The sequence below is a fragment of the Ursus arctos genome, unplaced genomic scaffold, assembly GCF_023065955.2.
Source record: "Ursus arctos isolate Adak ecotype North America unplaced genomic scaffold, UrsArc2.0 scaffold_16, whole genome shotgun sequence".
Taxonomy (NCBI): Eukaryota; Metazoa; Chordata; class Mammalia; order Carnivora; family Ursidae; genus Ursus; species Ursus arctos.
The window spans coordinates 40,165,404-40,190,643 of record NW_026622830.1 but is presented as its reverse complement, the minus strand read 5'-3'; the positions used below and the strand labels follow the sequence as shown (position 1 = coordinate 40,190,643).

Genomic DNA, 25,240 nt, shown 5'->3' with positions numbered 1-25,240 from the left:
AATGTGAGTCGCATTCCTTCACGTTTTATAAGTAAGAATTGACAAGTAGTGTGAGTACCTGATGGAGTCCCTTCTGATCTTCTATTCCTGGATGATCGTGTGTTTCCAACAGGTATTTGTTGATAACAGTGGCTTTAAAGCGAAAGATCTGGACACGTTTGGTTAGGGACAGAGAAATGACCCACATGGGAATGGGAGGGATTGAGAAGTGGCCGTGGTGTTAATAAAACTAATTGTGTAGTTCTCTTGGTGTGGGCAGGACCTACTTTGGGTAGTTGCATGCTGTAAGAAAGGGGTAATTTTGTGAAGGATTTATTTTACGGCTACATGGACATGGGGTATCCCCAAGGCAGTTCTCACTTTTGGGTCCAAAGTGGAGCTGCCCAAGATCTGGGCACTGTGCACATGGAGCGGAGGAGATTTCATTTTATTTGTCTGTCTTTTAAGCCACTGGTCTGTTCATCCAGGCCTATACTTCTTCAGACTGGATTGGAAAAGTTAAATCAGGCCGTGTCTTGAATGGTGTTTACAACGTACTGTTTGGCTTTCATGGTTCTGGCTGGTATTTATTCTGCCCGTTCATCTTGAGGTTGCCAGGATACCTGGTTCCCCCACTCTGGGATTATTTTAAAGGAAATCCCAGATATCATATTATTTCATTTATAAATATTTCAGTGTCTGTCTCTAAGAGGTTAAGACTTTAAAAAAAATCATCACGATACCATTATCACACCAAAAATGGTAGTAGAATTCCTTAATATCAAATATTTAGTCAGTGTTAAGATTTCCCTAGATATCTTATAATTTCTAAAAATGCCTTTTCTGTTTGCACTGAAATCCCATTGGTTGATAGATTTTTTAAAAGTTTAATTTATTTGTCAGAGAGAGAACATAAACAGGGGGAGCAGCAGGCAGGGGGAGAAGCAGGCTCCCTGCCAAGCAAGGAGCCTGATACAGGACTCGATCCCAGGACCCGAGGACCAACTGAGCTACCCAGGCGTTCCTGGTTGATAGGTCTTTAAAGGCTTTTTTCAATCTGCAGGTTCCCCTTCCATCTTTATACTCCTTGCAGTTTACTGTTCTTGTTATTGAATAGGCTGGGTCACTTACCTGCTGCCCTTCCCAGAAGCTGCATTTTGCTGATTGCGTCTCTGGCATTGTTTGATGGGGTCCCCCTGCCCCCTGTGTTTCCTGGCGTTCATGGTCCATCGGCTCTAGATCAGAGTCCGGCCTTCTCCGTGGGCCAGGGGAAAGATTTCTGCGGCAGAGATGTTGGTGTTTCAGTTCCGATGGACGGCGTGTCTGATTGTCTCCTGGTGGTGGTGGAGTTAGCGGCCACTGATGGTCACTGCCTGCAGCCGTGAATACACCGGAGTTGCAAAGTGCTGACATTCTAATTCTAGCGCTCCTTCTTCATTTATTAGGTAGAATACTCTAAAAAGAGGAATTTTCCCAAACACCTATTTGGTTAAACTTAAAATTAAAAACACTTGATTGTTTAGGAAATGCAGGGAAAATGCTTGAGTCTTCCCTTTTATTTACTAGGTTTTTTTTTTTTTTTTTAAGATTTTTATTTATTTATTTTAGAGACAGAGAGAAAGCGTGCTTGCAGGAGTTGGGGGGGGCGGGGTGGAGGGAGAGAGAATCTCAAGCAGGCTCCATGCTCAGTGGAGCTCCAGCCCAGGACCCTGAGATCATGACCTGAGCCAAAATCAAGAGACCCACACTTAACCGACTGAGACACCCAGGCGCCCCTATTTACTAGTTTTTAAAATAATGAGGTAACTCTTTTGATTCTCCAGAGGGGACCATTTGGTTTTTATTTTTTAAATTATGAGTTCATAAGTTGATCCATATTTCGTGTGTTCAGTCTGTTTCAGTTAACCATTCTCTCTGCTGCTCGGATTTGACCGGTGGGAACGTAGTTCAGGTTGGCTCCTGAGTCCTTTTGACGTGGCTCTTGTGTTGGTTATTCTCACTGTGTAACACAACTTAGGGCCTTAAAAGACCTAAACCGGCAGTTTAGGGGCTTATAAGCACATCTGTTATCTCACCGTTTCTGTGAGTCAGGCATCTGGGCAGGGTTTACTTGGGTCCTCTGACCCACTCAGGGTCTCTCAAGGCTGCCGTCCAGGGCCTTCCAGCCTGGCTGGGGGAGGGGCACTCCCAGGCTCACCCAGGCGGCTGGTGGTCAGCCGCAGTTTGTTGCTACGTGAGTCTCTCCCGAAGTCTCGCAGTGCGGCACATGGCTGTCCGCATTGCCAGGACTTTGAGAGACACACACGGGAGGGCCAGCAAGTCAGAAATCAGAATCTTCCTGTATCCAAACTACGAAGCGACAGACTATCACTTTGGGGGCCTTAGAGTTCTAGTCATTAGAAGTGAGTTGCTAGGTCCAGCCCACTCCCCAGGGCAGGGGATCACACAGGATCACAGATAGCTGGAGGACAGGGATCCCAAGGAACCGTGTTGCATGAAGTTGCCTATGGACAATTTGGACAAACTAGCAGCTTTTGATGTGATAGCTTCCTGCTTTCTTGTGTGACGAGATAGTACAAATACATGGATTGAGTCGTTCTCCAAACAGCCCTGACTCTAAATGGAATTTAGAGACTATAATTTGGGCATAAGATTCTAGGCCTTTTCAGAGGACAAAGCTAGAGAGTACTTTCTTTTCGTTTTTCTGTTTCAGATAAAGTCTGTGCTAATTCCTTTCAGATTCAGGACTATAGAGTTTTTACTTAACCTCATCCATCTTATGTTTGTATCTCCATTCATCTGAAAACCTTGGTTCTCAAGGCCACCACCATAATTGCTCAGCTACTATCCCATAGTGCACAAACACAAATCTCCGAAGGACAACACTTACTTTACTGCCAAAAATCTGATTACTGAAAGTGCTTGAAGACTTCTTCACAGTCCTTTTTCTCCTTGGGCAATATCCCGCTACATTCTACAGTCAGAGTCCAGCATCCAGTCAAGATTGACATTGTCTCGCACTGTGTGGTGCCGATGCCGTTACGTTCACGTGCTTCAGCTTACTTTTGTGTTTTAGGTCATTTTATTTTAATTTAATTTTTATTTTAATCTTATTTTATTTTTTAACACTGAACATATGGCCTGCACTTCGAGCTTTTTTTTTTTTTTTTTTTAACCCTGATGTGTTTTAGGTCACTTTGAAAAGCAATCTTGTTTTTTTTGTGTGAATTGTTTTCCTCATGCTAAAGATGATCTACAGATCAAGATATTTTTGTAGAAATCTAGCGTCTGTCTCTGTCCCCTCCGCTCCGTTTTCTTCTTTCTCCATAGTTGGCCTCTTGAAAAATAGGTAGGCTATCCTTTTTGTCTTTAAGTAAAGGGGTAGCATTCTCGGGAGACTTTTCTCCACTTTGCATTCCCCTCTTAACAGTACATCCCAGCTACCACCCCCTAGCAGTATACAGAGACCTTCCTCATTCCTGTGTCAGTGACAGACCACTCCACTGTGTAGATACATGTCATTTATTCTCGAGAACTATACTTCTTAGGAGCTCTGTGGACTTCCAGTTCTGCTGTTTTCTAGGAATTCCAGTTTCCAAATGCTTATAGGAAGAAAGTGAGAGGAGGGGGCAGTGCCCTGGCTGCTTCTAGAAGCAGTACCTGTTTGTGACCATTCATGCCAGCTTTCTTCTTGGTTCTCATCCTGGGTGGAGGGGAGGTGTCTATCTTTTTGTAACCAGGTAATAGCAAAAAAAAACCCCCAAAAAACACAAAACACTGCTTTTTTCATGAGTCACACAGCCCTCCACAGTTCCTGTCATTTAATTTACACTCCTTTTGGCTTGCAGTTAGAAAGTCTTCCAGGTTTTGAGAACACACTATTTGTCAGTCTTGAGTTTTTGATGGTGGCATCTGTTTTGTGTGTCTTCGTGTTTATATTAGTAAGGATTTGGGAGGAGTGGTATCACAGATTGTGCTTCAGATGCCATTTAAAAACAAACCCCCATATGTAAAAAGTAAATAAAGCAAATGTTTTAAAAACAGTCTTTTCTCTCCTAACCAGTACTGAATTATTTGTGTTGCAGGGAAAAGGACTTGGAAGCCAAATTCATTATTCAAATGGAGAAAAGCAAGACAACAATCACAAACTTAAAGGCAAGTAGCAGCCGGGCCTTGCTCCATGAGCCTCCACGTTTATTTTATTGTCAAAATGATTAGTTGGTAAATAAAACACAGCACATGCCATTTTCTTACCCCTCCTTCTCAGTTCAGCTAGCCCCATCAACTTGCACTGGGCTAGGGGTCGTCCATGAAGCAAAAGGGTGATGCTCTGTCTCCTCTCCCGTGCCTGGTTTCATCTGATCTCACAGCCGTGGTCTGTGAGCTCATGGGTTGAACCAGACTTGGCATTGTTATCCCGTTTCCTGTGGTAGATCCTTAGCCTGGCAATTGGCTGAATTCTGTGAATCATTAAGTAAGTGTTGGCCCTAGATTTGTTTCCATCCTTAATGAAAATAATCCTGTTTTATAACCTTTGCAAGAGGAGCTTGTGTTATTCAAAACTCAGGAGATGAAAGATTAAAAAAAAAAAGGATTTTTTTTTCCCCCTGAAAAAGATAGTTGAAAAAACCAGAATTTTCTAGGATGGCATGTTCTTCCTTTTGCACTTAAAATATCTTTTTTTTTTTTTTTTTTTTTTTTTGCTTTGGTAAGTGAATTTGTTAAGGAACATGAATAATTTTCACTTGGTCAGGGGTGGGGTGGATAAGAGTGTAAAATTAATAATAATAAATCATGTGTTTTATGGACTCAATCCCTTCGTCCTCCTATATTTGTCATCAGCTTACAGGTTTGGGTTTCTGAGGCCTGCTGCTCTATGGCCAAGTGCAGATCAATCTCTAGTTGGATTTCTGTTAATTTGTGGCTCAAGGGACTGGATGCTTTGAAATCCAATCTCAAAGTAGTGCCACTTGATCTCCAGTGATAGAAGCTGGGGAATGCTCCTATCTTCCAACTGGGCTGTGCTCTGGATAATTTGATAGGCTTCCTTTGAGGCTCTGGTGTCCCTTTGCCTGAGGCATTCTCCAGTGAATTGTCTTTCTTTCTCCTCTGACCACAATCCTTGTACCTTCTAGCTCTGTCTGGCCCTACCTGGCTTTCCCTCCTTTGACCTACCACATCTTCTCACATTTCTGTCAGTCATCACTTGACCATGGCTTCCTGTTAGTTACCTTCACTTTGCTTTGCTTCATGTATCTGTGTGCTCACAATACTTTGGTAAAAGCTTAATCATTAAAAAAATGGGGCGCCTGGGTGGCACAGCGGTTAAGCGTCTGCCTTCGGCTCAGGGCGTGGTCCCAGCGTTCTGGGATCGAGCCCCACATCAGGCTCCTCCGCTATGAGCCTGCTTCTTCCTCTCCCACTCCCCCTGCTTGTGTTCCCTCTCTCGCTGGCTGTCTCTATCTCTGTCGAATAAATAAATAAAATCTTTAAAAAAAAAATTATATTTACGAAATAGAGCCAAGAGACCCTTGGCTCTGGGTGCATCTCTTTGTGCATTATGGAATCTATTTTCCTTGATTACTCTGTTGCCGTTTGAGTTTTACAAACATTTCCTCATCTAATATAATGAAAACAGATGTCCAGATTTTTCACATTTTAGTAGTAAGAACCATAGAAATTGTTTATTTATAGAATCTGAATTACATTGGAAAATATGATGCTCATTAAATTTTTTCAGGATGTGACCAGGGAACTTTGTGAAATTTTGGTGGCTTATTATGATTTTTAAACATGGTCTTTGGTTCTCTTTAGGTATATAGCAAGGTAAACAAGATACACGCAAACATTTGCAGTAAACTCGTAACGGAATATGTCCTAGGAGAATCTAGCCTCTCTGAAGTGGCAGCAATTACTTCTGGATGTAGTGCCCAGGGGGCAGCTTCATGGAAGAGGAGCATCTGACCTGGAGTTTTTAGTGGGGCCGCAAAATTGCACAACTCTATGGGGCTCTAGTCACATCACAATCTATGTGATTAGTGGCCCCTAGAGTTCTGCAGACCCCAACTCTGGTGGTCTCAGGTGGAGAACGGTAAAAAGTATCGAAGCTAGAGAAAAAGTAGGAGTCTGGTTGAAGTGTTGGGTTTGTATAAGAGAATCATGATAAAAAGTCCAGAAAAGTAGCTGTGGGTCGTAGCATAGAGAGCCTGGACTGCTGGGAAGAGTTCAGGATCAATCGATCTATCTATCTGTCTATCTGTCTATCTATCTAGGGGGTAGTCAGGAGGAAGTAAATGCTTTTTACAGTGTAAATATGAAAAATGGTGATCATTGTGTGTTTTTTATAAATTTTTCTTTTCTTGAATTAGATAGATCACTTATATGTCAGTGCTTTTTACATTATATCATAATCCTTTCCCTCTAGATACCAGAAGGAGGGACTGGGGACTCAGGAAGAGAACGGACCAAGACCTTCACCTATGACTTCTCTTTCTATTCTGCTGATACAAAAAGTCCAAATTATGTCTCACAGGAGATGGTATGATATTTTCATAATCTTTACTTTGATTTCCATATTGAGAAGAACTCTTTAAAATATCTTGCTCCTTTTTTTTGAATATAATTTATATAAAATTTGCCTCTGCTGACTCAACTTTGTTATGTAGCACCATTCATCTTAATTAAGCCTGAGAAGAATTCAGCCCCCACAAAGTTGATTTTGTTTTTCATTTCTGAGCATGATGATCATGACCTTTTTTTCCCCAAAACTTGGGCATGACTACTGTTTCGAGGGAGCTCTGCAAATAAAGCAGTTTGGAGGCACCATTTGTATATTGCTAAGCCTGGCAAATACGCCACTCAGCTCTGAGTCTTGCTGCGATGCACAGCTTTAGGAGTTAGATTTCAAACCCAAGACCCATTTCCTGTGGGTAGATCATTATAGGATTCTAGAAAGAAGGATTCTAGAAGGCACAAACTTTTTTCCCCCCAGACTTTTTCTAGAATGTAGCTGAAATTTGTTGAGGGAACCCGTGCTATAGGCTTTTATGGTCTAAAATGTAGACGTAACCTGGGCATAGAGGAATAGACCCCAAGATCCTCGCAGGAAACCATTGCATGTTGACATTGCATGTGAGCAGGACAAGGGCATGTCTCTGGGACCAGCTGGGTGTTTGAGCAGAGCAGAGTTATGGGGAAGCACCAGCGAGAGAGGAGGATTATGGGCTTCTTCCTGGCTTGTTAACAGCTTCTTTAAATATATTGCTTCAGGACTAATGTGTTAAAAGTAGGATAAGAATTCCTATTTTGCCTGCTCTGGGTTATAATCCATGTGGTGGCATCTTAAGGTGGTATTATTGTCTAGTTGCTTGCAACTTGGTGTGTCCACGAACGAGAATCACCGCATTGCCTAGAATGTGTTAAAAATGCAAAATCTCGACTAAGTTCAGACCCACTGAATCAAACTGCATTTTTAACGGGTTCCCAGGTGATTTGCGCACACCTCAACATTGGAGAACTACAGTTGATTAGGAAGTGTTTGTGGAAGCAGTTGGCTTTACTGAGGCAATGTAAATGTTGGCGTTAAGATAGACAACTTAGAAGAATTGTTCAAAGGAGAGGGTTGGAGTGATTGTATCCAGAACATGTGGATTCAGGATTGGGGCAAAAATAGAAAGGATGACAGCAATAAGAATGAGAGCCACAAAGAGAGATGAGTTGCCAGGTATGAAAGAGGGGCTGGCAATTAATGTGGCCTGAGTTTGCGTTGGTGTCTAAAACCCTGCTTGGCTCTCACAGACCCTGTCTCACTTGATTCTCGCAAGACCGGATTTAACTTTAGCACTCCGTTTTTCTTTGTCAAAGAGACTCAGTGAGCTTAAATAACTTGCTCAAGTCCACAGACCTAATCGGCCTAATAGTAGAGTTGAGGTCCCGGGGCTGAAGTGTAAGGGCAGTAGAGATGCCACTGCAAGGCCTTCAGGGTATAAGAGAAAAGGGTTGGTTTGTTCTAAACAGTAGATGGATAGGGCAGCCCTGTTGGTGAATAAATGAACAAGTGAGTGATGTTAAAACCCAAAATTCAGTCAAGTAAATTTAAAGATCTAATTGGCTTTGTTCATTGATTCATGAATCCTGCAGCATCCCATTCAGCAAGCAGAAAGGAGCTTCGAAGAGCTGTACGAAATGGAAAGATTTTATAGGCAGAAACAGGGCAAGATCATCTTCCGTCGGGGGAAGAATAGAGGGTGTTGTTAGGTGGATCACCTCATCTTCCTTTGGGGGATGGAGAAGGCCCATGTGACAGATCACCTCATTGGTGCTGATCAGAAAATCCCTGACTGACCAGTTAAGACTGCATATCCGGGGGAGATTGAAATTGCGATTAGGTTAGGTATTGAACCCCGGTTTTGTAACTTGGCCTACCATAAGTGACTCCATTATGGGCCTGTGGTTTTCTTTTTTAGCAGCAGTGCAGAAGACTTTGCTGCTGAGGTAACTGATTAATCAGCATTGGTAGCTAGGAGTGTGGTGAGAAATAGAATGTTATAGGTATTGGAATCCAGATTTGGGCTTTAATATTGGAATGGGAATGAAGTGGCTGGTGTGAGGGAATTTGTTAAGGGAAAAGCCAGTTCATTCTACAGTCTTCAGAATGTCTTCCACAGAAGATGGATGAAGAGCCATGAAGGTTTCCACTTTGAACTTACCCAGCGAGTGGCTGGATTTTCCTGGTTATGTAACCTGAATTTGAGGCCTTTTGGGGGTAGAGGGCTGTGCTGAGGGCAAGTCCACAGTGGGAGGAGCAGACCGGTGTGTGACAGCAGGGCCTGGCACACTGGAGATGCTCAGTAAACATTTGCTGACTGACAGAACTCGTTTACAGATGGTGGTTAGGGTAATTTATGGGAACAGATGACATTTCCTGGTTCTACGAGAGTCAAGATCAGGGAAGCAGTAACAAGTTTAGCTGTTTTGGAAGTTAAAAATAAATGCTCAGAGTTTAAAAATAGTTTCAGTTTGTGAAAACCTAACCGATAGGGATAATTTCCATGCTTCGGGTGGGTGAGTAGCGTCTCTCTCAGGTGTTTTGGGTTTTTTGACTTTATATAGTTATATATAAATAACCTGATGTTGTTCCATTAAATTACAAAACTAAAAAAGCAGGAGATGTGTTAGTAAATACTACTTTCTGGTAGAATCCCATGTTAATAAAATCCCCATAGATACAAGAAAATACCTATTTTTTTAAAACACTCTATTAGAGAGAAGGGTAATCTTCCTTCACTCCTAATGTTAAAAAGAGCTTCAATTTTGACTGTTGATTAAAGTTTTCGTGCTGCCTTATCTGGCACAGGATTTGAACTGTCAGGTCACATCCCTGCTATTAACAGGGGAAGATGCAAGCTTAGCATGATGTCAGTCTCCTCCTCCTCCTCCTTCTCCTTCTCATCCGAATATAAAGGCATCTTGAGAAAATACATCATGCCTGTTACTGTAGTTCAACTCAAGTTTTCCTTACTGTTAAATGAATACCAAGTAAGATGACCAGTAATATTTCTTTCTTACAAATGAATTTTAGATTTAGAAAAAAAAATCACTGAGTGATTTAAGTCTATATTCACATAAATTAAAGACCATTTTAAATAAGGTCTGATTTTCCTAATGGTTCTTCAAAACTCCAAAGGGAGGCTTTGATCTCACATAACCTGTTCCTTGATTCAACCCTGGAGAAGCTTGAAACCTACGATCCCTCAGTTGACAAGCTGGATGGGTGAGTCTTTTATTTTAACAGTGCCCTCTTGTGGGCAGTTTCCCTCAAGTGAGGCCCTGTGATGCCTAGGATGACCCTGGAATTGGCTTGAAAATCTGTGTGAATTTTGGGTCCCCCGGCCAGGTGAGGATTTCAGCAGGGTTTTGATGCCAGTGGGGGAGGTCAGGTCGTAGGGCTCACAAAGCAGCCCCTCCCTCCCCACCTTGCTTTGATAGGTGATGCTAAACAAGTTCTTCCTGGGAACTGCAGTGGGGTAGCCTGTTTCCTTGCCAAGAACCCCGAAGATGTGGGCAGTGTCCTTCTGCTTCTCTGGGTCCTGAGCCAGCTTTGGGTGGGTTACTTGAAGTTGAGACTGAGTCTGGCCAGGGTCTCAGCACCTCCAGACTTGTATATTCTAGGCCTGTTTTGCAGTAATGTCCACCAGTGGCCCCCCTCCCCCACCCGCACCCGCCCTTGGCCCCCAAGTCTCTTGAGAACTCCAGCTGAATTAGCTTTCTGGAAAAATAGATAATAGTAAAATGGTAGGTGGGATTTTAATCCTGGGAAAGAGTTTTATTTTGAAAACTTTTGGGTTTGGTTTAAACGTATTTTCTAGGACTTTGCTTCAGCCTCAGACAAAGGTATTATAGAAGATCCTTCTCTCATTCTTTGGGAACTTTATGTAAGGCTGTTCTTCCTATCCAGTGGCACCCTGTCACCTGGTAAAAATGATAGATGACTTTTATTTTTTGTGTAATCAGCGAGAATTGAAGAAATATTTGGAGTTTCTCCTCATGTTGCATACACAGTTGCCGAAAGCTAACCTTGGATGGGTGGTTTGGAGCCACGAGTCTCCCTGGGATACCGGGCTGCTTCTTCAGTTTGTGGGAGGAGGTCCTTTCAGGAAGGGCTGGGGCCTCGTGGCTGATGTCAAGGATGTGGAAGAGGCCCCATAATGATAAAGTCTTTAGAAGCACAGGTTTGGGGGTCAGCAGTGCCCAGGTGCAAATCCCAACTCTGCCACTCACTGTATATGCTCATTCATCTAGCTTCGCCCCCTGACAGATGGACCTCAGTGATGTTACACCCAGTAGCATTTTATGAGGACTAATACATGAACACACTGTGATCTGCTGTCATAGTTGAGAGTTGAGTACGTCATCAGAATTTGAGAACAGGACTAGAAAAATATCCCCTCTTAAAGCCGAAATGGATACAAATTAATAGCATGAACGAAACTGGTCATTTTGGAAGTGACTCCATTGAAAGGATAGTTTTTAAGTCCTTGAGGGAGAAACTGAGAAAACAAAGTCCAAGCAAGATGGTGGTATGATGGTGCCGGAAGAAAGCTGAAGTCCGGTTGGCTGTGTTTTTATTTTGTCCTTGGATGACAGGCTGTGTTATTAGCAGGGATGCTTTATGTGGAGCTGACATGGAGAGGGCTGGTGTTTATCGGCCCTGTCTAGAGGGTGGCTGGAGGGCTTAGATCCCCTCGGGGGAGATGCCGTGTCAAGTTTAGCTAACCCAGCATCACTCACAGAGAATGAACACTCTTGAGGGGTTGACGAGGCTCCCACCTTGGACTGTGGTGACCCCACAGTGCAGTGCCTCACCTCTTCCTGGCTCTGACTGAGAACCCAGTCACGCTGCCTCATGACGTCTCTTGAGCCGCTGATGCGCCTCGTTTTTGAAGCAGGGAGGTGTTTTGTACGGCCTTAGTGTGCCTGTTGGTCCAAGAAGGCAGGAGGCAACATGAAGGCTTATGGGGTTTGGAAAGCTTTGGTTGGTCTCCTTCCCAACTGTGCGTACCTAGGATGGCCACACATCTCAGCTGGCCTCGTTTACATTAGCTGTCTGGGTGAAGTATTTGTCCTTCACCCTCTTTCACTCCCCAGAGTGTCCCACTGTAATTATGTGGTGCGACAGGCATGGACTCAGGCCATTGTAGGTGCAACCCCAGGCCCCACACAGCTCCTCTGCCTGCCCTCTCCATCTTGGGCAAATATTCAAATACGAAAAAGCATCTGGACTCTGACACAGGGGAGCCCGACCATCCCAGCCTCATTCACACCCGCCCGTCACTCAGCTCTCAGAGAACCTTCTGAGACTTATTTTGATGAATAGCTGGACCCTTAAAATGACAGCATTGATTTGGCATGGCTTGAGCAATAACTTCTGGATGCTGTGATTTTTAGGTTTTGAATATTTAGTTTCTGGAAGCTCTGATAGAATGAATAACTCTAAGTTTATTTAATTCTGAAATGGTAAATCATCATGCTTTAAAATCACCTTTGCTTCTTAGATGTGATTGTCACCTGGCCTTGTTTACATTTTTATATTTCAGCAATTTTTTGTTAAGTAGGAAAAAGGATGGGGTCGCTTTTTGCTTCCTTAAAAAGTTTCCTTTTGATTAAAAACTGGGGTACGTACATATTCTGTTAATAGTTCTGTGGTGAATTATTTATGTGGTGTAATCCTTTTAAGATGAAAGTAGCATTCAAGAATATTGTCACCATTGAAGGGGCTTTTTACTGAAATCCATGGTAATTGTCTTTTTTGTGTTTTTTTTTTTTTTTTTTTTCTGGTTTCAGGTTTTCAAAACCCTCGGCACAGATGTCGTGAAGTCTGCATTTGAAGGTTATAATGCTTGTGTCTTTGCATATGGGCAAACTGGATCGGGAAAGTCATACACTATGATGGGAGATTCTGTACGTTGTTTTACACTGTGGGAAGAAAATTTCTCATTATCTCTCTTTGGACTGATAGAATTATCTCTTTTATCTACTTCGTCTGTACTAACTTGCTTTTCATGTTCTGATCATTCTTTAGCAATAAGATAAAACTCGGTAATAAGTTGGACTAAATTTCCTTTGAGAGATTTTAAATTAGAAATAGTTTTAAGTTTATAAGCATGAATAATGGATGCAAGTCTCAGTTCATTTTCTGTTTTTAAAGGCTTTATAATCTTATCAAAAAAAGTATGCTGGGCCCATAAGTAATTTATTCTTCTTTTCTGCCAACACAACAGTTTGAATAAAATTACTGAACTGTTCTTTTTAAAATTATTCAAAACATATTTTCCTCAAGAGAAATGTAAAAAAAAAAAAAATCTCTCTGGTGGAAAGGTACTACCTAACTCCAGCATAAACATAAAAAGAGAATTATGCTGTTTACTTAGAGTCTATATAGTTATGGAGTATGTAGAGTTTAGTAGTTATGCTATATAAACTAACAGACATTTAAGTTATACTTACCCCAAAATATGGAGGAGTAAAAACTAGACATTACTACAGGAACTTTACCTCGTTCTGTGTTTTCTCCAGATCTAGATAGCGCTGGTGTGTTTTACTTATGTCATAGTGAAGACTCCTCATTGCCTGTCAGGCCTGTGGCCTCTCCTAGCTGGGGAGGTACCAGCAGGGGATCACAGCGCTTCCTGCTGGCAGACACAGTGGGGTCGCTAATGCCAAAGGTTTGGTGGTTCACGGAAGCAGTAGTAGTCCGTTTTTTTTTTTTTTTTTTAAGATTTTATTTTTATTTATTTGAGAGAGAGAGAGCATGAGCATGAGCAGGGGGAGGGGCAGAGGGAGAAGCAGGCAGCCTGAGCAGGGAGCCTGACGCGGGGCTGGATCCCAGGACCTTGAGATCATAACCTGAGCTGAAGGCAGACACTTAACCGACTGAGCCACTCAGGTGCCCCAGAGTCGTAGTAGTGCATTAAAGAAGGGTAGGTCTTTCCAGATGGAAGCATTTGAGTGCCTGTGATCGGCTTCTTAAATTCAGGCTTTTCCTTTACAGGAGAAGTAGATAAATGCTGTGCTGTGAATCCTCAATGCTAAACAGTATGGAAGACTACAGAGAACAAGCAGTTAGTTTCAGGAGTTTCACATTTCCTTTTATCCTTACTTCTCCCCTCCCAGTTTCTCACTGTGCCTTTCCAAAAAAAAAAAAAAATCCTCCTCTAAAAATGAAATTTGCATGTGATCTGCTAGTGGCTATTTTATGTAAGTTAAACCTTCATAAAGCACTCCTAAATAACACCTGTTTTTCTCTGACCCTATAGTTAGCTGAGCACTGTTTGGGTCTTCCTTTTTATTTTGTTTTTTAAAGGCACAACAAAAAAATATGGCAAAATCCCAATTTTTCTTGAGAAGAATTGGTACCAAATATATGGTGTTTAAGGGGAAAAAATGCTCTTAATGCTGTGATGATATTTTTTGGGGGGGAGAGGATGTTGGGTGAAGGTAGGGAGGGTCTTTGGAAGGAAACACTGAAGCTCTGAAGTTTTGGTTTCCTAACAAGAACATTTGGCCTCATCTTTAACATCGTTCTGGGGTTCATCAGCTCGTTGATGCCGGCTGAACCATGAATACTGCTGAAGACGCCCATGTCGTATATGTAATATGATGTATTAAAATCTGTCTCGGAAGGCCAGTGTTGGGATTAGTGCATCAAAGCAGGGATATAATACATGTTTCAATGTGGTCCTGTCACCTAAGGGTTAAGAAAGTTATCAGCTACTTTGAGTGCTTACCAAGACTCATTGGTGTTTTTCTTTATCGCTCAGGGTATATTTCACCTTTTTTTGGTCATTTGGCCCGATCAGATTTTCCACATTTATTCTCCAGCTGTCGACCATCTTGTTTGAAAGTTTAAGGAATAGATTGTTTATGTTTTCAAGTCAGGATTTAACTGATTAAGAGCTGATAACTGTATATTACTCTAGACCTAGTGTGTAGAAGTTAGAAAGCTCTATCTTCTCATTTCAGAGGCTAGGAAGCAGTCCCAAGGGGGTAAATGGTGTGTCTGGGGCCCTGCAGTGGTAGGCCTGGGGTTGACATGCAGGCCCCTTGAGTCGAAATCCACTCTGGCAAATGACAGATTCAGCCATTGGTTGCTTTCATTTCGAGTGACGGCTGTGGCGTTCCTCCTTCCCACTGCAGGGCGATTCTGGCTTAATACCTCGGATCTGTGAAGGGCTCTTCAGTCAGATAAATGAAACCACCAGATGGGATGAAGCATCTTTTCGAACTGAAGTCAGGTAGGGCCCGTGTCCTGAGTAACTGAGTGCGTGAGCTTGGTTGGAGCTTCTTTCCAGGCACGAGGAGGAGATAAAGGGTAAAGCCTTTGGATTCCTGAAAGGAGAGTCTGCCTTTTCCCCTCCCATACTATCGTAGCTAGAAGCAAAGCTTAAAATATGTCTGTTTTCAGTGACTTTCCCGGATGTAATTTGGATTAGGATTTGGGGAGGCTAACAGAAATAATCCTTCTTGGTCAGAAACTCTCACATACGGTGTTTATCTCAAATAGAGTGAGCTTTTGACTTTTAAGTGTGTACCCCATTCACTTGCCTCCTTCTTTTATCTGAATAAGGTTTGTTTTATTCTTTGTGTTGGTAGGATCACTGTATATCTCATCTTTAGATAAATCTGGACAGTTGAGTTTTTTTTTTCTTTTTTTTTTTTCTTCCTTGAAATTAAACCTCGGTGGGGAGCCAGTCTTCTCATTGGTTTTGAGGACAAACATGGCAATCAGAGGTCCTTACGGCTGCCTGACCTCTCAGTGGCTGTGGGGCCTTGGACAAGTTGTTTAAAAAACTCTGTACCTCTATTGCCTCACCTGTAAAATGGGGGTAATAGTAGTACCTGCCTCTGGGCCGTCCTAGGGATTAAATGGAGAAATCCACTTACCGTGCTAAGCATAGTGCCTGATACATAGCTACCACTTGTAAATGTCTGTTGCTGCTGTTATTGTCTTGTTGTTATGTTAATGTATGAAATCATTTTACTGACTTCAGTCCTATTTAAAATTTTTAGCTACTTGGAAATTTATAACGAACGTGTGAGAGATCTACTTAGGCGGAAGTCATCCAAAACCTTCAATTTAAGAGTCCGGGAGCATCCAAAAGAAGGACCGTATGTTGAGGGTAAGAGTGAACATTTCACAGTTCTGTTCCTGGGAATTTGTGTAAAAACAGTAGTTTCGGGGGAAAAACGTAAGATAATGGTGAGATGTGAAAAATATCTTTGGCCTTTTATTCTAGTAAAAATGACGTGCTGTCGCTACAGCTGTCACTAGTATGAATTTATACTTCACCGGCATTCACTGATTTTGTGGGCTCGCCAGTAGATTTCCTCTGGCTCTCAGAAGAACCCTTTGGAAATTTGTTTTCCAGTGTTCACAGGCAGCATAAACGACCCTACGAGCTGTCTATATGGCGTTGCATCTTCGTGATATGTTTTTACTGACCTTAAGGGTAGCTTAGGACCATAAGGAGATCCTAAGACTTTTTAGCTTGTGAGAAGAGCACTGACAGTTTCCTGTGCCATGGTGCTCAGCGTTTGTGTGACAAGTAGTGCTCGGTCAAGGGCTGGCCCCTGCTAATCATTCATACAGAGGCTGGGTGGAAGGCTGTCTTGCTAACGCAGCTCCTCCCAGCTGACTCAAGGAGGTGGCTGAGTTGCGGCTCACCATAGGAATCACACCCCGAAAAGTGCTTTCCTGTGGCTCTTGTCCTTCCTCTGTGTCTCGTTGGACGCAAGGCCGAGAACTGGTCCTGGGCTTGAAAAGGTGTTCCTATTTTGGTTGTCTTTTTCACCTAGTGATACCAGGTGTACTGACAGAACTCCGTCCGCATTTTAGTAAATTTCCAATGGCAATTTCGCCTTTTATGCCCAAAGTAAGGTGTATAACTATGTATTTGTTTTGTGGAGCGTGGAATAGCTCTTATTGTTAATAGCTTTTAGGCTAACTGTGCCTCCTGCTTCCCTTTAATTGTCTTATCAGATGCTAAAACATATTATAAAGCTGGTTTATGGAAAGACAGAATAATCAAACAGGGGAAAACATCCAGAATCTGATGTAGATACTTAGGGGGATTTAGTTTCTAATAAATCTGATATTCAAACATTGGTGGAATATTGGTTGTTAAGCTGTCTGGTAGGAAAAAAAAAGAGTAAATTGGTACCATAGCTCCGTTTTTACACCAGGATAAATAGCAAATGGAACAAAGATTTTAATGTCCAAAGTGACATAGTAAAATGACTAAGAAACTATGGGTTAGCTTTTTTTTCCCAGAAATTTGGAGAAGGGAAGTCTTTTAAAAATTTCACTTAAAACTCAGGAACCATGAAATAAAAGTGTTAAATTTGAAATGGTAAAAAAAACAAAATTTGACAGAAACACCATCAGCAAAGTAAAAAGACAACCTCCAAAGTGGGGAAAGTCTTTTCAATCAAAGTTTCAGACAAAGGACTGATTTCCCTAATAGAGAAAGAGATCCTGTAACTCAGTCACGACCAGATTCAACAACCAAGTAGAAAAACGAACACACGATGTGAGTAGACTGTTCACAGAAATGGAAATGTGGATGGTTTTTAAATGGAGGAAAGAATGCTCAGCCTCACTGATACTCAGAGAAAAGCAAAATAAAAAAGTCTTCAAGATAACGTTTATTACCTATCCCTGGTAGATGTGAGTAAGCCTGATAAGACAGTGTTGGGAGACCGGCGGTCTCATACATTGCTCCTGCTGGGTGTAAATTGCCTTCTATGGGCAATTTTGCAGTATCCATCAAAATTTCAAATGTGGTTTGATCTCAGCGTTTGGCCTCTTAAGAATTTATTCTGCAGAAATATTCACACATATTTGAAAAGACCTGTGTACAAGATTATTTGTGGTAGTGTTACTTGTAATTGCTAACAAAATGTAAACAACCATCTATAGTCTCAACAGGAGACTGGTTACATTGTTTATGGTACATGCATACAGTTGAATGCTCTGCAGCCATAAAAATGAGTGAGGAATCACCTTAACTGATACAGAATATTCTTCAGTTATTATTACATAGAAAAACGCAGGATGCAAAACAATGTTTATGGTATGCTGCCATATTTGAAAGGGGAAAGAAGATGGTTATATGTATATATGTAATGGCCTGTATATGTATGGGTTATTTCTAGAAAGGTGTGGAGAAACTAATTACATTGGGTTGTCTGACAGAAGGGAAGTGGGGAATGAACTTTAGAATAGGGGTCTAGGGAGACCCTTTACACCGTATACCTTTGGTAGCCTTGGATTTTAGAACCATATGAATGTTCCCAAAAAATGAATAATAAGTTTTTTAGGGGATTAAAAAAATGCTGTCTGGTTTTGCGTGAAGGTAGTGTTTACATTTCCCTTGCTATGACTAGTGCTCACGAGGTTGATGATAACATAGCTAGCACTTATCCTAAATCCCCTGTGCAATAGGTATGCATTATCAGAGGTGACCGAGGCTCAGTGAGGTTAAGTAACTCGCACATGCCCATGTTAGTCCACTAGTAAGTGGCAGACTGGGATTTGATCCTAGACGGCCCCAGCCCTTGAGTCCGTGTTATAAACTACCACACTGTAGGAATAAGTAGGATCTTTTTTTTTTTTTAATAATAATTTCTTATTATGTTAGTCACCATACAGTATATCCTTAGTTTTTGATGTACTGTTCCATGATTCATTATTTGCACGTAAAACCCAGTGCACCATGTAATATGTGCCCTCCTTAATACCCATCACCGGCCTATCCCAGAGTGGGATAGAACAAGTAGGATCTTTAAACGAGTCAACAGATCTGTATAGTCGTGTGTTATTTCATAGAGGTAAATTTCTTACTATGTTTACTATAGATTAGGGAGATTTCCTCAGCTCCCCCCCACCCCCCCTTTTTTTTCCTCCCAGATTTATCCAAACATTTAGTACAGAATTACGGTGATGTAGAAGAACTGATGGATGCGGGAAATATCAATCGAACCACAGCAGCGACTGGGATGAACGACGTCAGTAGCAGGTCTCATGCCATCTTTACCATCAAGTTCACTCAGGTGAGGGCAGCTGCGGGGCCGGCTGGCTCCATCCCTGAGGTCTTTACCAGGTGATTAGCACCAGCTGAGGACCGATCACTGTTGAACCAGGAGCAGCAGCAGGCAAAGGTGACTGCCTGTCATTTCCTTGTTAATTAGAGTCGAACATGTGCTGTGTGCAGAGTCTCTCTGTGGTTACAGTCACAGTTGTTTGAAATGTCCAGATGTGTACCCTTAAGAAATACTTAGCAGGCTTCCGCCCTGGTCTAGACATTAAAAAAAAAAAACAACACACAAAAAACTTGCTTTGTGCATAATTAAGCAAAGGTTTTCATTGTTGCGAGCGCTGTGGGAGATAATGGATTGCCAAGTCAGACCAGTTGGGGGCCAAGGTGAGTAACTCATTGTGGTACATTATCGCTCCATGGCACTCACCCCACAAAGTTGATTAGGATTATGAGAATGATATTAAAGGGCAACCGACATTTTTAAGTACCTATGTAAGAACTCATTCTGGTCAGGAGGTGGAGAGCATTTTGAATATGTGTGGAAATTACTGAGGATAAATATTTTAAGACCTAGGCCAGTGGAACAGATCAATGCAAACACGTACGGAGATTCCTCTCGGGGTTTAAACATGTGTTAGGTGTTTGGGGATGTCCTGGCCTATGTTAACCGTTGAACATATCAGATAAAAAAAGATAGTGTTTATAAGGAGGGGGATCACAGAGCAAAGAAAATTAAAAAAAAATTCTCAAAGGTCAATCAGAACAACTCCCAATAAATGCTCCACATCTTTACCTTTTGTTAGACCTTTCTTTGTGTTTTACTGTAGTTTATTGGATTTTCTCCTTTCTGGTTAACGTACATTAAGATGTGGCCATCCCTAGTTTCTATCAAAGTACGGTAATTTCTTTTTGGCATTTTTCTTCAGGCTGTTGAACATAGGTTAAAAGTCTTTGGGAAGGTAAAATTCTGGTAGAATTCAGAATCAAGGAATACATTATTTAAGGTTTTTAGTTTTTTATAATTTGTGAAACAAGTTTTAACATTGAATGATGGTCGAATTATCTTTTACATAGCTATCTACATTTATCCTATTTTGGAGAGCCCTTGTGCTTGCAATGCTGAAGATTCTAGATGAGAACAAAACTAGTTATTTGTTTACTTCTGTTTTCTTTGTAAGTGCCCTCAGCAACTTGCATCCTGTTCTTCCACAGTCAGACTCAGTCAGGCTTTGTTGAGAAACACCAAGTGACTGGAGTGATGGAACAGTTCTTCAGAAAGTTTAAGAATGACATATGGTAGACTTCTGTTGTATTCAGTTTCATTTGGAAGTTTTCTATAATCAGTAAGAAGGCCAATGAAACAACAAGATTAAAAACAAAACAAAACCCAAAAAACGAAAAACAACCCTACCCTGAGAGATCACAGTGAGGAATGGAAAATAATTAGGGTTTGTATCACAAACAACATCAGGACTCTTTACACCTCTTCAATTTTGCTTTTATGTTTTGCTACAGGCAAAATTTGACTCTGAAATGCCGTGTGAAACCGTGAGTAAGATCCATCTAGTCGATCTTGCTGGAAGTGAGCGTGCGGATGCCACCGGTGCCACTGGGGTTAGACTGAAGGAAGGGGGGAATATTAACAAATCCCTCGTGACTCTGGGAAATGTCATTTCTGCCTTAGGTGGGTTTCTGCTTGTCCCCTGCTGCCTCTTACTCTTTGCTGTACTGTGTTAGCGCGAAGCAATTATGTTTAATGTTTGTGTTACAGACTGAATTTATAGCCTCAAGGTTTTCTGAAGCCAAATTAGAGAAAAAAACCTCACTGGTTGTTTTGTTTTGTTTTTCTCCCATGCAGCTGATTTATCTCAGGACACAGCAAACCCTCTTGTGAAGAAGAAGCAAGTTTTTGTGCCTTATAGGGATTCTGTTTTGACTTGGTTGTTGAAAGATAGCCTTGGCGGGAACTCTAAAACCATCATGATCGCCAGTAAGAATTCCAAGTTCTTTTCCTCAGCATATAGTGTTTTATGTGAACTAACTGTAACTGTGTAAGTTTTAAGCATCTCATTAGGAAATAGTACTTTTTTTTCCTTAATCTTAAAAAAATAATTTTCTCTCTTGAAAATCACTGTGATCCCATCTACACTATCCTGTTATTACCTCTCTTTCCCGTTTCCTAGCTGGATAAACTTGCCATGTGTTGTGCAAGCTGGGATATGTGCGGAATGACTCTCACCCTTTCTTTGCTCAAAGTACAGGAAAGAAACTTTTCACTCCAGGAACTCACAGGAGAAAATCATTACAGGAACATCAAGTGAAAACAATCCAAGCTTTGTTTTTCTATTCTAAAGCAGTACATGTGGAATCTACAATGAAGAATTGAGAGGAAAAACAGCAATGCACATAAATAATGATAGCAGTTCTATGTGGTGCTGTGGCATTTTCACTAACTGGAAGAAGTGTAGCAGAGAAAGAAAAATGTGCAAAGGGGAGCCAGTCACTTGGGGAAACTCAGAAACTTTTAACCCCACTTTCTCTTGCCCTTTCTCCCCTTCCCTCCCTGTGTTTGCATCGCCCCCGCTCCCCAGGCCTTACATTAACGCTGGAGAAAAGGGATCTATCTTGAGGTGTACACCCAAGATGCAACTGTCTGGTTCCCTGAGCCCTACAGGCTGTGGTGGTGGGCTCGGGGGTGGGGGTGGGGCGATTAATCAAAGCTTTAAGAGGAAAAGAATTCACTGACCTACTGACTCGTGCTGTGGATTTTTAGGTAGGCTTTGCCAAAACTTTTAAAAGTATTTTAAATTCTGTGTAATACTGAGAAGTACAGATAATCTTGAAATCATCTTCTTGGTGTATCCTGAACAGAGAAACTCCTTAAAGTATGGTGGAGTATCTCATATCTCATATCTCATTTTAGAGTTGGTTAGCTAGCTAGCTGATTCTAGACTTAAGAGGAGCAAAATGACATTTAATTTGGTATAGTGAGCACCTTTCCTATAAATCTTAGATAATTTTTAATATTCATTACTGTGGCAATGAATATTTAGTCTATCCAATGACCTGGGGTTAATCTGACTTTTAAATTACGAACCAACTTTGTGTTAAATGAAACACGGAGTGCTGGATAAATTATTTTTTGAATTCATTCTTCACAGCCATTTCACCTGCTGATGTCAATTACGGAGAAACCCTAAGTACTCTTCGCTATGCAAATAGAGCCAAAAACATCATCAACAAGCCTACTATTAATGAGGACGCCAACGTCAAACTCATCCGTGAGCTGCGTGCTGAAATAGCCAGACTGAAAACGCTGCTCGCTCAAGGGAATCAGGTTGGGTTTTTCTGAGATTTATGGATAATTTTCTTTGAGTAATGACATCTATTTCTAGATCTTAATGAGACAGTTATCTCACTCGTTGTATTGATTTGAGTAAATAAGTGCTAAGTAAAGCTTTGAATGAGTTAGCCAGTCTCTCCTTTACATTACCCTTCCATTGGCCTTTGCACTCCTTGTGTGCTCCGTGTGGAAGATTTTATCCACTAAACCCGAAATGATTAACTATCTAATAGTTATCAATTATGGGTGGAAATTTAGCATGCAATAGGATTAGCAGAATAATCTCCATTAGTGGAAGGAAATTGAGGTGCTTGGAGTAATATTTAAAATTCTACCCATGCATTTTATGACTTGAAAATGTATTTTAACAGAATGAAAGACTTGTTTGAAGACCTATCTGAGTCTATTTTGTATTGCCCATCACAGAGGTGGTTATGGTGATACCGTGACATGTATGACAAGCCTGTGGCCAGCTGAACTGATGTCCCTGAGGCCTTGCTTGATTGTCGGAACGGCCTCACTTCAGGATCTTTTGGGATTCTAGTGAAGGGGCTTTGTCCTTTCGTTTTTTTCACAGTGAACCCCTCTACATAGCGTACACACAGAGTTAGTGACGTTTTGAGATGAGTAGCGCGAATTAGGTTCTGATAGGTGTTAATGCTGTTGTGAAGAAAGGCCACCCTTGAAAGAAAATCAGGGATAGCTTTTTAAAATATTCAACTTAGATTCAAGTTAGAAACAAAGATCCGTTTCTTCCCATTTTCTTAAGCCATAAATGGACGTCTAAAGTGTATTATTAAAAAAAAAATGCTCTTCTTTAAATGCAGAGTGCTCCATCTAGAGCAGCTTTTCTTTCTTTTTTTTTTTTTAATGATTTTTTATTATATTATGTTAGTCACCATACAGTACATCCCCGGTTTCCGATGTAAGGCTCGATGATTCATTAGTTGCGTATAACACCCAGTGTACCATGCAATACGTGCCCTCCTTACTACCCATCACCGGTCTATCCCAATCCCCCACCCCCCTCCCCTCTGAGGCCCTCAGTTTGTTTCTCATAGTCCATAGTTAGAGCAGCTTTTCATCTAAGAATATATGGCCCTGGAAGCCCTTGACATACTGTAAGTGGTTTGGCCCCTGAAACTATCAGCAGGATGAAAACCTCACTGAGTTTCCTGTGTCCTGAAATACACCTGACAGTTCTTTCCCGTAAGGTGGCAGACGACAGTCGAATCGGAATTGTTCATGCCCTTAGAAATATCTCCGTGTCTATTTTACGTTTTGATGTGGACCTTTCCTGTGTGTGAAAGGAGGCTGCCCGAATGAATGGTCCAGCTGTATGTGATGTTGTCAGGCTCCCCTAACTTATGACCTGAATCATGAGAGTCATTTTAATTTGTCCACCATGTTATTGGGATCTTTTTTTTCAGTGTTAAAATGTTACTTATCTGAGGTGAATATTCAAGGGTGATTTGTTAGGATCACCCAAACTATTATATGTGAAGGAAAGTATTTGGAAAATTCTTGGTGCAACTTGTACTTAATGATTTGCTAAGTTACGGGAATGAAGGAAAAAAAAATCAGCCTTTTTAAATTAAACTGAGGAAATCCTTGTAGGGAGCCTTATCATATGGACAGGAAACTTTAATTTATTAAAACTTTTGCATATTCTGTCTAAGGAATGTCCTCAGAGGTATTGTGTATGCCAGTTGCCTTTTATCTTCTTTCATGACCAAAGGCCGCGCTGTAATTAAAGGAGTATTTTTGTTGCTGTAGCTTTGAGGGTGAGGATGGAAAGGATAGTTAAGTCTATTTTAGAGTGCATTGAAGATAAAATTCTTCGTTAAACTTAATGCATTATAATAAAAACAGGAATCCCAATTTAAAATAATTTATCACACTATGAAACTATAAATTATTGTGAGATGATACAGGCTTATCCTAAATTAATTAAATTTGTGATGCGTAATAAAATAAGCAGGTGTTCTTAAGTGCCCATTAAAAATCTCTGTATAATTTTTTCTGATGACATTGCTCTATTCCTACAATATTCCAAATGCTGCCATGGTTCATTGAGAATGTTATTCAAATCAAAGTTCCATTATTTGTTTAAGGACAGCTAAGTAAAAATCAACTCCTCCTTTTAACAAGTTTGCATATTTGCCGATGCAGAATACCACGTGCACCAGTTTCAAAAGCACAACGTAAATAAAGCACAAGAATCGAACATGTATTTGCTTCTACTACATAGAGATACACAGATATTATGTAGTAGTTTGTATATACATACATATGATTGAACTCTTTATTGAAGAATTGTGTACGTACGGGAAAATTATATATTATAAGGATCCAGGTCAGTGAATTTTCTCAAGCCGAATCCATCCATGTAACCTGCACCCACATGAAGGAACAGAACTTACTAGCACCCTGGAAGACCCCCTTGATGTCCCTTTTCCAGGTGCTACCTGCCGTTTCCTTCAAGAGTAACCATTACCCTGACTTCTGAGGGCATAGATTAGGCTTTACTGTCGCCCATTTTTGTTCTTTATAGAAATGGAATCATGCAGTATATCCTCTTTTGATCTCATTTCTTTCATTCAATGTTGTGTTTGTGAGATTGAGGCACGTTGTTGCACGTAGTTGTAGATCGTTCTCACTGCCATATTGAGTTCCGTCATACACGTATGTATGTGAGTACGCAGCTCATTTATCCATTCTAATTTTGATGGGCATTTGGGGAGTCCTTTCTGGGGCCATTAGTGCTGCTGTTGACTCTCTTCTCCACGTCTTTTAGTGACTGTCCAATGCATTTCTGCTAGGGCTATACCTAGGGGTGGAGCTGGTGGGTTAGAAGGTGTACATGAGTTCAGTTTTAGCAAATACTGCCAGACAGTTTTTTAAAGAGCCTCTACCAGGTGAGAGTCCAGCATCAGTGTCTGAAAGTGCCAGCTCTAGACGCTGTGGGTGTCCAGTAACACAAATGGGATGGTCCATTTCTCATTGTAGCCATTGGATGGATGCAGAGTTGTGTCATAGAAGGATTTTAGTGTGCACGTCTCAGATGGTTAATGAAGTCGGGCATTTTGATCGCTTGTCTTTTCAAGTGTTCTTTTTTGTTATATTTAAAGCACGTTTTCAGACTTCTGCTTTGAATCTGGCAGCGAGAATGTCTGTGAACTCCTTTTCTCTTGAATGTATTCGGAGATGAGAAAATTAAACAATATAGAAATGAAGTAAGCCAGAAAAGTCAGGAGGCAAAGAAAGACAAGAGGAGAAGATGGAAGTAGAATAATTTCTCGTTTGTGTAGCTGGAGTCACA

At 41.2% G+C, this 25,240-nt stretch overlaps 1 protein-coding gene across 14 annotated transcripts in view; it reads left to right on the top strand.

The window, feature by feature from the left end:
- Positions 1 to 25,240, top strand: part of KIF16B (kinesin family member 16B) — a 304,938-nt gene that overhangs the window by 31,658 nt on the left and 248,040 nt on the right. For 13 of the 14 annotated variants that reach the window (XM_048222081.2, XM_048222078.2, XM_044385671.3 and 10 more), the window contains exons 2-10: positions 4,065 to 4,134; positions 6,404 to 6,517; positions 12,322 to 12,438; positions 14,674 to 14,771; positions 15,547 to 15,656; positions 18,446 to 18,588; positions 20,091 to 20,259; positions 20,434 to 20,565; positions 21,737 to 21,912. In XM_048222081.2, coding sequence (XP_048078038.1) covers positions 4,065 to 4,134; positions 6,404 to 6,517; positions 12,322 to 12,438; positions 14,674 to 14,771; positions 15,547 to 15,656; positions 18,446 to 18,588; positions 20,091 to 20,259; positions 20,434 to 20,565; positions 21,737 to 21,912 — 1,129 coding nt within the window. Of the gene's footprint in view, positions 1 to 4,064; positions 4,135 to 6,403; positions 6,518 to 12,321; positions 12,439 to 14,673; positions 14,772 to 15,546; positions 15,657 to 18,445; positions 18,589 to 20,090; positions 20,260 to 20,433; positions 20,566 to 21,736; positions 21,913 to 25,240 lie in introns of those variants that run through there. The other variant, XM_057312675.1, reaches the window with a different exon arrangement.